Source organism: Arachis hypogaea, chromosome 4, assembly GCF_003086295.3.
Source record: "Arachis hypogaea cultivar Tifrunner chromosome 4, arahy.Tifrunner.gnm2.J5K5, whole genome shotgun sequence".
Classification (NCBI taxonomy): Eukaryota; Viridiplantae; Streptophyta; class Magnoliopsida; order Fabales; family Fabaceae; genus Arachis; species Arachis hypogaea.
The window spans coordinates 126,514,142-126,526,963 of record NC_092039.1 but is presented as its reverse complement, the minus strand read 5'-3'; the positions used below and the strand labels follow the sequence as shown (position 1 = coordinate 126,526,963).

Genomic DNA, 12,822 nt, shown 5'->3' with positions numbered 1-12,822 from the left:
AATCTCTCGAAGAATTCCATGATTAAGCATCAAATTATACTAATACAACATCAACATCGAAAATATATGCATCAACAATACAAACAACATGAATTCATAACGTAATTGCAATAATTAATTAGTGAATTAGGAAAGTTAATTAATGAGAGTGTTAATTCAAAGAGATCACTGTCATTTATTTGTGTACAATAAGCCATAATAGCCGTTCAGTATTTACTTGATAATGCGTTTACGACTCTACTAATTTAACTGAATTTGATAAAATTTATTGAAGAGGTATTTGATCTTTTTTAAAAATCTTAAATTAACATTTTATATTTGGTAAAACATAAGGTTCATCTAGTTGTTAAATTTTCAACTAAACTCATCTTCTATATTGAGAGATCCTTAATTTTTAAGTGAGAATAAACTTAATTATTCTAATGGCTAACTAAAAAAATTTGAGACGGAAGAGAAAAAAATATAAAAAAAAAATACTAATAACAACATTTATTATTACTATTTGTCTTTTTATGTTTTGTATAAGGTATTCTTATTTATTGTTAATGATAGATCAATTTTAATAAAATAATTTTTATAGTGTATAAATAAATTCTATTATGCAAACTCTTGTGCAGAAGGAATGACCAATTATAGTTATAATTTATTTTTTGGCTATCTTGCGTTCTTTAATTTACCTTCTTATATTTTTTTTCGTCTTTATACCAATTTTATCGACATCTCATTTTTAAGAAGTTTGTTTTTCTTTGGGTTTTAAGCTTTGTTGTTAATAAAAAATAGATAAATTTTATTAATAAAGGAAAAATAGTTGAAAATCATAACTCATCATTCTAATTAGGATTTAGCTAACACGTAGCTTTTTAGGATACATAACAAGCTTACTATTAGTAATTTTTATTTAATAGATATAAAATAAATATATTAAAAATTTAAATTTTTTGTATTTTTAACAAAAAAAAATTTCAATTTATAATGTTAATCTATACTTTTAAAACACATGATAGATAAACCCTTTTAATTATTATTTGAATGGCTTGTTTGGCCCAAATCGTACTTGCAGGTTTTATTATTATTTTTTTTTTTGGACTCGGCAGGTTTTATTATTTATTATTTTGTTTTTGGTCAAGAGAGGTTTTATTATTTGAATGGCTGTGTTTGTTCTTGGGTCAACCAAGTAATTAGCAATCGAGATGGACTAAGCCCAAAAAAAAAAAAATTGAGATGGTCAAAAATGGAATAAATAAAAAATATAATATAGTTTTTTTTTCCATCTTAAAAAATAAAATAAAAGAAACGTTAATCTTATTTCTCTATTTCATGAAGTCATATATAAATATTTGTATTTAATATTTTATATAACATAATAAATGAAAAATAACTTTAACTACGTGATTAAGCAAATGACAGAATTAGCCACACTAAATTCCCACATTAGTTCCTTCTTTTTTCCTCTAAAGTCTTAACCATGTTACACACAGACACACATTCTCACGAAAGTTACGTAATCTTTGAGTGTTTTTTTTTTTTAACAATGTTATGTTAATTGTAGTATTTTACAATAAAAATTAAAAACTAATTATCAAATTAGTTGCTAATGTAAAACTTATGATTTACAGAAATCGATACGGATATGGAACACTACACAACACAAGATATGTGGTCACACAAATTTAAAATTCTTATAAGATACAGAGACACGTTATATTATAATATTTTAATATTTTTATTAATACTAAAATATAAATTAATCTTTTAATTATTTTTAATATTTGTTTTAATTATATAAAGTATTTAAAATATTTTTATTTTAATAATTAATAATATATACTATTTCTAAACTTATATAAAAAATACATGTTAAGAATAAAATTGAATACACAGACACATTTGATATTTAAGTGTGTTTAAGCGTATACACACATGTCTAACAAGTATCGATGAGTGTCGTGTTCTACACGTGAATACCACAAATCAAAAAAGTGTTTGGGTTTCCTAGGATAAAACACATAAAATATAAAATATATAATAAAAACGAATTATAACAGATATATTTATATATAAATATATAATAATTATTTTTAATGTAATTTTCCCTTTTTGTTTTTCTCTTCTTTGTGTAGATTTTGATGTGGCTAAGCTGAAGAACAGCGAAGTAACATTAATGACACAATCATGCAAATCTGGGACAAGTCAAACGAAGCTGAGAAGCTCAACTATATTCTCCTCCTTCCAACTGAAACATTAAAAAATAATAAAAAATAATTTAAAAAAAAACATCTCCGACACCTGATCATGAAGTCGTTAAACCAACAAAACCGAACAAAATAAAAAACGGATTTTTAATCTGTCCCAGATAACTTCCTACCTCACCGGAAGTTTGAGAGTTCCGGCAACATCACCGAAGCTCAAAAAACACATTTTCAGTTAATGGGGTAGCTCAGAACAAGAAAGAGTGATGAAGATGAAGAAGGGTGTTGTTGTTTTGTGTTAACGTGCAATGCAGGGAATTTAAACAAATAAGAAAGAAATTAAACACATAAAAAGGGTTTCCTTAGAACAAGTTTTGGATTGAAAATCTTGCACGCCACACATACATCCCTTCAAAACGTTACCTTTCTCTCTTTTTTTTTTTCTCTTATCCAAATTCCCACCTTGCCTTATGCCGTAATTTATTCGTTTTCCTTTCTCTCACTTCTTCTTCTTCTTCCTCCTCTTATTGCTTGCATGTATTTAAACGGATTCCTTAGCTTCCATTTCTTTGTTGTAACAATTCATTCCCTTTTTCCCACAAATAAAGGTAAGTGCTTTTTGGTACACGGTATTGCAATTCATTCTTCAAAATTCAAATTAGGGTTTTGGGAATTTGGACTTCTGAAGGTTTGGTTTTGGTTTCAAAGTCTTCAAGTTAATACCACTTCCATGTTAAAATAATTGTTAATTACTTGGACAAAAGAATATATTTTTCAATATTTTATTTTTATTTTGTTTTGAAACGGTGGAAGAAAAGGAGTAATTTTTAAGTTTTTTGTGATCCTCTTGATGATCTTTCAAAATATTGGTAGATTTTTTTTTTTTTTCAATTTAATACAATAATGTGTAAACGTGTGAATTTCCAAGTGCATTTGATTCAATGGATTTACTTCAACGCATGATATTTAACTATAGTAGTATATCTTATATTCAATGGATTTAATTAATTTAAATTATCCATGTATCAATGATAATTTAATTCCAAATCCATAATTTGAATTCGGAAGCTATCTAGATTCTAGAAGTTTTTACACGCAGTTTTCTTGCCGAGTAGGCAAAAAATATTTGGATGATTAACTTGCCTTATTTTTCTTTTCTCTATGCTCAACAGATATAAAGAGCTATTATTTCTAGATTTTCTTGGTCTATATCTACACATTACTTGGATTATTCAACATGCCTTCTGAAACAATGAACTCCAGAAATTTTTCTTCATCATTGTTTTCCTTTGAAGATGTTTCTCCTTCCACTATGGTATGTGATTATGTATATATAAGCTTTGAACATGGTGCTATATTGTGAGAGGTTTTGCAAAATTATAGAAATTTAACCTACCATCTTTTGTTCTTGACAGAAGCAAGATGAGTTCTGGAAATCAGATAACCTATCTAATTGCTATGGTTAGTGTTACTAATCTATTTGATTCTCTGTAATCATAGATTTTGATGAAGGAGCAAGGCCTAACTTGAGTGTACATATTGTTTCAAATTTTTTCAGAAAAGAATAAAATTGATGTAATTTCCACTCAGCATGAAAGCAACCTCTTCTCTAGTTCTCTTTCAGAGTTGTTTAACAGCAAATGTAAATTCTCATTTACTTGATTAGTGAATCAGCTTTATTGTACCAAATTCAATTATAAATGAGTCATTGACTTTGGAGATTTGATACATTGAATTGTTTAATACCAAATTTTGAAAGTAACAGATATTTTGGAATAGAAGAAGTAGCAAATATGATGTGGCTTAATATAACTCCTATTGGTGCAGTGAAACTATCTGCAAATAGTGTTCTATATGGACATTCAGTTGATAATATTGCACCTGAATCTGAGGAAGAGATGGTTTTTGATTCTATTGAGGAACTTGAGGCTCAAACTATTGGGAATCTTCTCCCTATCGATGACGACGATTTGCTAGCTGGACTGACTGATGATCATGAAATCTTTGTTAAAGATAGTTCTGGTGATGAATCAGATGAACAGGATCTTTTTGCTAGTGTTGGAGGAATGGATTTAGGACATGATGATAGTTCATCTTCTGGACAAAAGAATTCTGAATTCCATGATGATGCTTGTAAAGCGAAACTCGAGCTTTATAATACCTCAATTGCAAGAGAACACCCTTCTAGAACATTGTTGGTGAAAAATGTTGCTAGTGATGTTGGAGATTCTGAATTGAAAGCTCTATTTGAGGTTTGTGTTCTTGTTTTCTTTGACTTTTATAGTTCATGCAGTCATTATTTATTTAATATATAAAGGTAATGATAACTGATTTTCATTTTGTGAAGCAATTTGGAGGTATTCAGAGAGTTTACAATGCCTGCAAGCAATGTGGATTTGTGTTAGCATCATATTATGATATCAGAGCTGCCCAGAATGCAATGCAGGCTCACCGGAATGGATTTTTCGGCTTTAGGACGTTTGACATTCAATATCTTATTCCAAAGGTTAGGCACTGAAATTCAATATAGCTGTTAAAATATGATCATGCATCTCATAGAAAAAATGCAGTATTTTCATATACTCTTTTAGTGATTCCTTGCTTGTGGAAATTTTATCAGGATGATCCTTCCATGAAAGAAATTAATCAGGGCACTCTTGCTGTCTCTCTATATGATTTATCCATTACAAATAATGAACTTCGCCGAATGTTTCGCCCTTTTGGAGAAATCAAAGAGGTGAGTTTGGTTACCAGTTTACTAGTTGCAAAAATATTGATCAAGATAAACTATTTGTTAATTCTGTGTAACCTTTGTGAACTGCAGATTTTTGAAACACCTCAGAGTCCACATCACAAGTTGATTGAATTTTATGATGTGAGAGCTGCAACGGCAGCACTTGAAGCTTTAAACAGAAATGATACTGCTAGGAAGATGCTAAAGGTTGAGCCAAGCCTAATAGGATACTCTAAAAGGTACTATTCTCAATTCAACTGTTTTCTATAATAAGAAACAATAGCGTGGTTTGAATCATGTAGCCGATTTCACCTAACTATGCATGCTCCTTACTTGAAAACCTCTTTGCTTCATAGGGTCTCTTCAAGTGTTCCAAATGGTGTCCTTTGTAATCCATCCGAGTTCGCGACGAACATCAATATTGAAAAACAGGAAAGGCTAGATAGCAATAGCAGGAAGTTCTGTCAAGCAAACTATAATGCACACCCCATGGAATTGAATGATTGTGGTAAGTCAAAATGTGCAAATGAGTATTAAGTCCAGTAACTTAACTATGATTCTCAATCCATTGATTAAACTTAAACTTAAACTTAAACTCACCCTTTTTTTCTCAGTTTTTGAATCCTCTACTGCTGATGGAGGCCTTTCTCTTCCTCGCCATCGATACAAATGGAGCAACTCTTATCAGCATGTTGGAATGACATGGCCAAATTCACCCTCATATTTTGATGGAGTTTGTGCAGCTCCTACCTTACCAAGATTTCATGGTGTTCATAGGTCACCACCACATATGATCAGCAATGTTGTCTCCATGAATAGCCACCTTGCGCAATCTGCTCCGGCAGCCAACTATAACATTTGGGATAGACAACATCCCTATGCAGGGGAAACACATTGTTTGGACTTCTATCCACAAAATATGTTTCCAAGTCTTGGGGGAAACTATGTTGACCTTCAAGTCCTTCCTATGGATGTTGGATTTCCATTCCATAATCATAGGGAAATGATGTTTCATGGAAGACATAATATGATTCCCATGATCAATTCTTTTGGTACTTACAAAGAACGCGCTAGAAGCCGGAGACAAGGCAGATCAACTCCGGTAGACACTAAACAGTATGAACTTGACATCGAACGCATTAAAAATGGCGAAGATAACAGGACAACACTTATGATAAAGAACATTCCCAACAAGTAAGTGTAGTCATATATTTCATAGAATGTGTTTTTATGCAGCCTTTTATTTTTTATCTGCATATGATCATTTCCTTCTCACCAATTACATATTTGTTAACTTGCAGGTATACTTCAAAGATGCTATTAGCTGCAATTGATGAGTGCCATAAAGGAGCTTATGATTTTGTTTATCTACCAATTGATTTCAAAGCAAGTACCATTTACTTAAAGAAATTTGTCCCTTCTTTGTCATCTAACTTTTCCAAACTGAAAAATGGACTATTAATAATGTCTATTTTGGTATTCCTTTTTGTCTTAATTGCAGAATAAATGTAATATGGGATATGCATTCATCAACATGACTAATCCAAGCTTGATCATACCATTTTATCAGGTTAGCCAAATGAACTAGAAAGTGATACTATCTGATTTACAATATATATCTGTTCCAATTCTAAGAACTATAGACTAAAAATCTTAGTATGATGCAATTCTGTTTAGGAGTTCAATGGAAAGAAATGGGAGAAATTCAACAGTGAGAAAGTGGCAACACTAGCATATGCTCGCATACAAGGAAAAGCAGCACTCATTGCTCACTTCCAGAATTCAAGCTTGATGAACGAGGACAAGCGCTGCCGGCCGATCCTCTTCAACACTGATGGTCCTAATGCCGGCGACCAGGTACAGAGTTTCCTCTTATATGCATTAAACTATGCACTTCTCTTCTTTTCTTGCAAAGCAAGCAACATGTTTTGTACTAACTTTGTTAACAACACAGATCCCTTTTCCGGTAGGCGAAAATGTTCGAAACAAACCTGTCAAGCTCTCACCTGCTGCAACATGAATTTCATAGTTCATAGTGTTCAAACTAAGGAAGCATTTAGTTTTATTCCACCATCTCATTGATTTTTGTGGATGCTAACATTATAAAACTAAGTGATTTGAATTTGGTCTTATTGTTTGAGTTCCTCATATTTGGATTGCTTGAGAGAGGGGAAAACTCCCTTAGCTTAAGCCAAGGAATTTTTTGTTACTTTTATACCAAAATTGTTAAAATTTAGAAATATGAAGATCAAGATTGCATATATAGGACTCCTGAAGTTGGAATAGAATTGTACTTATACCATTTTTTTTTTCATTTTTCTGTAAATAATATGTTTTGATTTGTCAAGTTGGAGAACATTTGTGATTTTCAACCCTGAGTTTCCTTTTTAATGGAAATTTTGATGAATTATTGTGATGAAGCATTGTTTATACATACACATTTGTATCGTTCTTAATTGTGATTATAAAAAATGTTATATGTATACATAAAATTAGTCATTAAATTAGTTATTATGTATTTTTATATAAAATACATAATTTAATTTTGATGCACTGTTAGTGTAAAATAGTTTTACACGTACATCCAATTACGTAATGATACAGTAGAAAAAATAACTACATTTCATATTGATCGTGTAAATGGTCGTCTAAAATAATAGATGTGATTGCACGTTTTACACTATCAGTGCATCAAAATTAAACTCATAAAATATATACGTTGTTTTAATCATTTTCAATATGTAATTCATATTTTAACGTATATTCTATATAAATAGCTGATTTAGTAATTAATTTTGTATAAATATAACATTATTATTATTATTATTATTATTATTATTATTATTATTATTATTATTATTGCCTACTCTACTTGCTGGTATAGACCAAGGGGTTGACTCTGTTTTGGCCTTATGCTTAACTTTGGTTCAATTCTTAATTAAGCTTTTAATTCATATGGAATTTACTATTTAGTATATCACTTGGAATGATTTTTCTAAGCATTTGAGATGTTAGAAAGGTAAGAGAAAGCGGTAGAGAAAGGATTTGTGTGTATTCAAGTTGTGTTGAATGATATAATATAAAAGGATATTTATGCGGATTAAGAGAATCGAAATAATTAAAATGTAATATTTTATAATAAATATTTAGATATGTTAAATAATTCTAATGTTAATTGATTTTAATATAGTCTATTATGAGAATTTTTTTTGGGGTAAAGTATTTTTTTGTCCCTAAAATTTGGTAAAAATTTCAAAAATACCCCTAAATTTTATTTTGTTTCAATTTTGTCCTAAAAATTTTGCATTTGCATAAAAGATGCCATCGATGGCTAAATTTTCAAAAAAATTTACACCAAGCTAACAATAATGTATGAAAATTATGCCTGATTTACTTGTGTTGAGGGTTATTTTTTATGAAATTGTTGTTGAATTGATCTTAAATTTTTTTAAAAATTAGCCGTCAGAAATATATTTAATACAAATCGAAAATTTGTGGGACAAAATTAAAACAAAATAAAACTTATAAATATTTTAAAAAATTTTGACAAATTTTAAGAATAAAAAATATACTTATTTCTTTTTAGTTAGAAAATGAATTAGACAGTTTACAACTCTAGATATTATAATATTATTACACTCACCCGCACTACATACTCACACACCCAACATTAAGAGTTCCAGGCATTTGTTAAGTTAACAATAGGGTAAAAAATCTAAATAAACCAAGCTGAAAAGTTTATTACCCAAATCAGCCAAAATAAAAATTATTTCAGCAATCTACCAATGGCCATTTATATATAATTCGAATCAATATGATTCAAACTACAAATACATGTAATTCAAAACAACTTGCTTCGAATTACGTTTGAATGAATATGCATGTAATTCGAATCAAGTATATTCGAATTAGAGAAGGGTAAATCGAATTGACTCGATTCGAATTAATAGGCTCATGTGACTCTATGGAGTTCGAATCATATTGATTCGAATTATTCAATGTTGGTGACACTAGGTAGTTCGAATTAAGTTGATTCGAATTACTAGTGAATTGCCTATATAATGCTACGTTAGTTGGATATATATCAATTTTTTTTCACATTCTTACTTGGATAGTTGGATATATATCTTATAGTTGATACAAAAGATATTTACTGTATAATTTTATTTTTCTAAAAATATTATATATATATTTTGATGATTACACAATTTTAGAAATATTTAAAAAGTATTATTAAAATTAAAATTATATTTTTTATTATTTGACAATAAAATTAAAAATTAAAAATTAGGGATTAATATTGCTAGGTAGCCGGTAGTTGTGGTGGCAAATTTGTACCCTAACAAAAATATTAGGGATTAATATTGTTAGGTAGACAAAAAAAAACAGCCAAAACTTGCCTTATTTAGCATTAATTATATAAATTTGGTTACAGAATATTAATCTCTAATTTTTAATTTTTAATTTTATTGTCAAATAATAAAAAATATAATTTTAATTTTAATAATACTTTTTAAATATTTCTAAAATTGTGTAATCATCAAAATATATATATATATAAAATATTTTTAGAAAAATAAAATTATACAGTAAATATCTTTTGTATCAACTATAAGATATATATTCAACTATCCAAGTAAGAATGTGAAAATTTTTTTTGATATATATCCAACTAACGTAGCATTATATAGGCAACTCACTAGTAATTCGAATCAACTTAATTCGAACTACCTAGTGTCACCAATATTGAATAATTTGAATCAATATGATTCGAACTCCATAGAGTCACGTGAGCCTACTAATTCAAATCGAGTCAATTCGATTTACCCTTCTCTAATTCGAATCTACTTTATTCGAATTACATGCATATCCATTCAAATGTAATTCGAAGCAAGTTGTTTCGAATTACATGCATTTGTAGTTCGAATCAATATGATTCGAATTATATTTAAATGGTCATTGTTGGATTGCTGAAAAATTTTTTGTTTTGGCTGATTTGGGTAATAAACTTCTCAGCTTGGTTTATTTGAGTTTTTTACCCTTAAAAATATTCTAATTTTAAAGTTTAAACTAAAACTTCCTTTAAACTAAATTTTGGACAAAAACAGATAAAAGAAATCTTGACAAAAAAAAGAAAACAAAAGAAAACAAAGGGTATAGGCCCAAGAAAGAACCAAACGACATACTGGGACCGGTCAGGAAAACACTGGCCCATCAAGGATTTCCAACATCTAAAAGGAGAGAATCTACTTTCACCAAAAACAAAATAAAGAAAGGACAGAATCTACTAACGCAAAATTGATTCAGACTATTTTCACTCTTTAATTAGAGGTCTTGGATTTAACTACTAATGACTAAAAAAAGTAAAAGACTCCTTTAAAGATTTGTATTTATCTCATGAAACTTCTATTGAATCGAACTAAATTAGTCGGGTTTTTTTATTAGAAATATTATATGATAGTGCTTGTAATGAAAATATCTTGTAATGTTATGAAAGAGAGGAGAAAAAAAAAAGATAAAGTTAATGGAAAAGGGTTTTTGGAATCAATTGGGTGGATGTTGACTAGCTTAGTCCGTATAATTAAGAGATGTGAAAGTGAGAATAGAGGCACATGAAGGGACAGTGATGGCATGCGAGAGCCAAATAAAATTATTATTAGTAATAATAATAATTAAAATTTCTATTTAATTTTAAAAAAAATTTAATTTGTAATTTTGAACAAACCTATTAATTTTAAAATAAATATTAGATTGGACGATTGTTACGATTTTATTTTTTATATATTTAGTTTAGGGTGTGTTTGGTTTGCGTTTTTATTTTTAATATTTTCTATTTTTTGAATTTTGTAAAGAAAAAAGTACAAACAATAAAAATAATAAAGTACTATTTTTTTATTTTCATCACCTCTTTTTTTATTTTTTTTACAAAATTCAAAAAATAAAAAATATTAAAAATAAAAATAAAAAATAAAAATACAAACCAAACACATTTTTAATTTTTTGAATTTTAAAATAAAAAATAAAAAGAATTGGCTTATATTATTATTGGTTCCTTAAACTTTTTCTTTAATTTATTTTTCTAATTTTACGTAAGCTATCAATTTTCTATATTTTGTACTTTGTAGGGTGAGAAAAAGAGAAAGAAGAAGATGAATAATAATAATAGTAATGATGTTGTCTATGACACACTCACATGCAAATGCATGCGCATACAAAACTAAACAGAGATATGATGCCATGCAATGCAAGTTGGGCCTTTGCGGCTAACACACACACAACACACACACATGTTGTCCAATATGCAATCAATCAATCATCAAAGCACGCCCACTCCCCACAAAATCTCTTTTCTTTTTGTCCTCATCATCATCAACCACCACCCATTTCCGATCCTTATTTATTCCTCTACATTCATTCATTCATTATGTTAATTACTATGTATTTGTTGGGGGTGGCTAATTTTCCATTTATTATCACATTTATAACTTATAAGAACTATCGCCACTATATATTAGGGATGGCAATAGGTACGGTAAGATAGAATTTAGATTAAATTCTAATTTTATCTGCGAATTTGAGAATATTCTAACCCTATTTTATTCGTTTTTAATTTATGGCTTACTAAAAAGATACAATATTATTATATAACTTGATGATGATAATTTAAAATAGAACCGATTTTTATGTAAAAAAAAAACGTATTAAATTGTCAATAATAATCTTCTCTCAGTGACTATAAATTTTTTGCATTTAGTGAGAATTTTTTTATTCAATATCTACTTAAAACATATTTATTATATAAGTATATAATATATACCTATATAAGATGCGGATTGGTAGGATAGGATTGAGGCTCAACCCGCACCTACTGCAGTCTGCAGATCCTATCCTACCTACTGCAGATTTAATTAACAACTCTATCCGATCGGATTGAGTCTAGTTAGATACTCACAGATAGAGTTCATGTTGTCACCCCTACTATGTACTGACGTATGTATTAACTATTAAGTGCATTCATGCGAATAATTTGTATGTTTGTATCCGCCATGTTATATGTTTGAACTTTGAACAAAGGTTCAAAACCATTATTTCGGATTATGGCTATATTGAAATAAATAACTCAACATCTACAATCATATGATGTGACACATATATGTCATAGGATGTTGGTTCCTGAAATATACAGTTGAGGCGTTAACCTAGTGTTAAAAATTATTATTTTTATTATAAAACATAATTTAATTTCGTATTAAAAATTAGGTTTGACTGAATATCTATTTTTTGAATTAATCCAATCTTTTTAGACAACAACAATTTATGTTAGATAAAATTTATTGAGCGAAATCAATACTAAAATTATTATAACACTACAAGAATCTCGGACAAAATTTAAATCGCTTTAAAATAAAGCGTTGCTAAATCTGTAGCAATAATTTTTTTAAACTGTTGGATGAATGGCCGCAAAATTTTTGTCGCTATCTATCGGATTTGTTGTAGTATAACTCAAATCTTTTACAAATTAAAAAGAATATATATTTTATTGGGATAGTTTGGTGGATAGAGAGGAAGAAAGATAAAGGGCAAAGGCAGGTAGGTAGTGGTATCTGAGTAAGTGGGGTAAGGCTAAAGCAGACATAATACTAGCCACATAACGCGCATACTCAACTTTACACATTTTTTCTGATCAACCTTAGGAAAAATGATAGTGATAAGATTTAAAACAAGATCTCACATATTATTTCCAACAATAAGGGCCCTAGAACGTTCACAACTTTAAACCTAGTACACAAGAAGGGAAAAAAAATGAAAAATGAAAAATAAAAAACACAAAGCCGTTGTTGTCACGGAGAACGAAACAAATATCCATAGGCTATATATATTTTGACACATTATTGATGA

The 12,822-nt window shown here is 28.8% G+C and overlaps 1 protein-coding gene across 2 annotated transcripts; it reads left to right on the top strand.

Moving 5' to 3' along the window:
- Positions 1–2,514: 2,514 nt before the first annotated feature.
- Positions 2,515–7,361, top strand: LOC112744772 (protein MEI2-like 4). Of its 2 annotated transcripts, XM_072234005.1 has the most exons (14): positions 2,638–2,797; positions 3,362–3,504; positions 3,605–3,650; positions 3,748–3,831; positions 4,017–4,441; positions 4,537–4,695; positions 4,810–4,926; positions 5,014–5,162; positions 5,280–5,431; positions 5,538–6,117; positions 6,225–6,309; positions 6,425–6,493; positions 6,601–6,780; positions 6,878–7,361. In XM_072234005.1, the coding sequence occupies exons 2-14, from the start codon at positions 3,427–3,429 to the stop codon at positions 6,941–6,943; spliced, it is 2,190 nt and encodes a 729-aa protein (XP_072090106.1). In that variant the 5' UTR covers positions 2,638–2,797; positions 3,362–3,426; the 3' UTR covers positions 6,944–7,361. The 2 variants fall into 2 exon arrangements, with proteins under 2 accessions (XP_072090107.1, XP_072090106.1); XM_072234006.1 differs by lacking the exon at positions 3,748–3,831 and having other exon boundaries at positions 2,515–2,797.
- Positions 7,362–12,822: the final 5,461 nt, after the last annotated feature.

Bases quoted from the DNA above. Each gene is read 5' to 3' on its own strand.
- LOC112744772 (XM_072234005.1), top strand. From the start codon at position 3,427: ATGCCTTCTGAAACAATGAACTCCAGAAATTTTTCTTCATCATTGTTT. The intron at 4,696-4,809 runs GTTAGGCACTGA...AAATTTTATCAG, and splicing joins TTCAATATCTTATTCCAAAG to GATGATCCTTCCATGAAAGA. The intron at 4,927-5,013 runs GTGAGTTTGGTT...TGTGAACTGCAG, and splicing joins CTTTTGGAGAAATCAAAGAG to ATTTTTGAAACACCTCAGAG.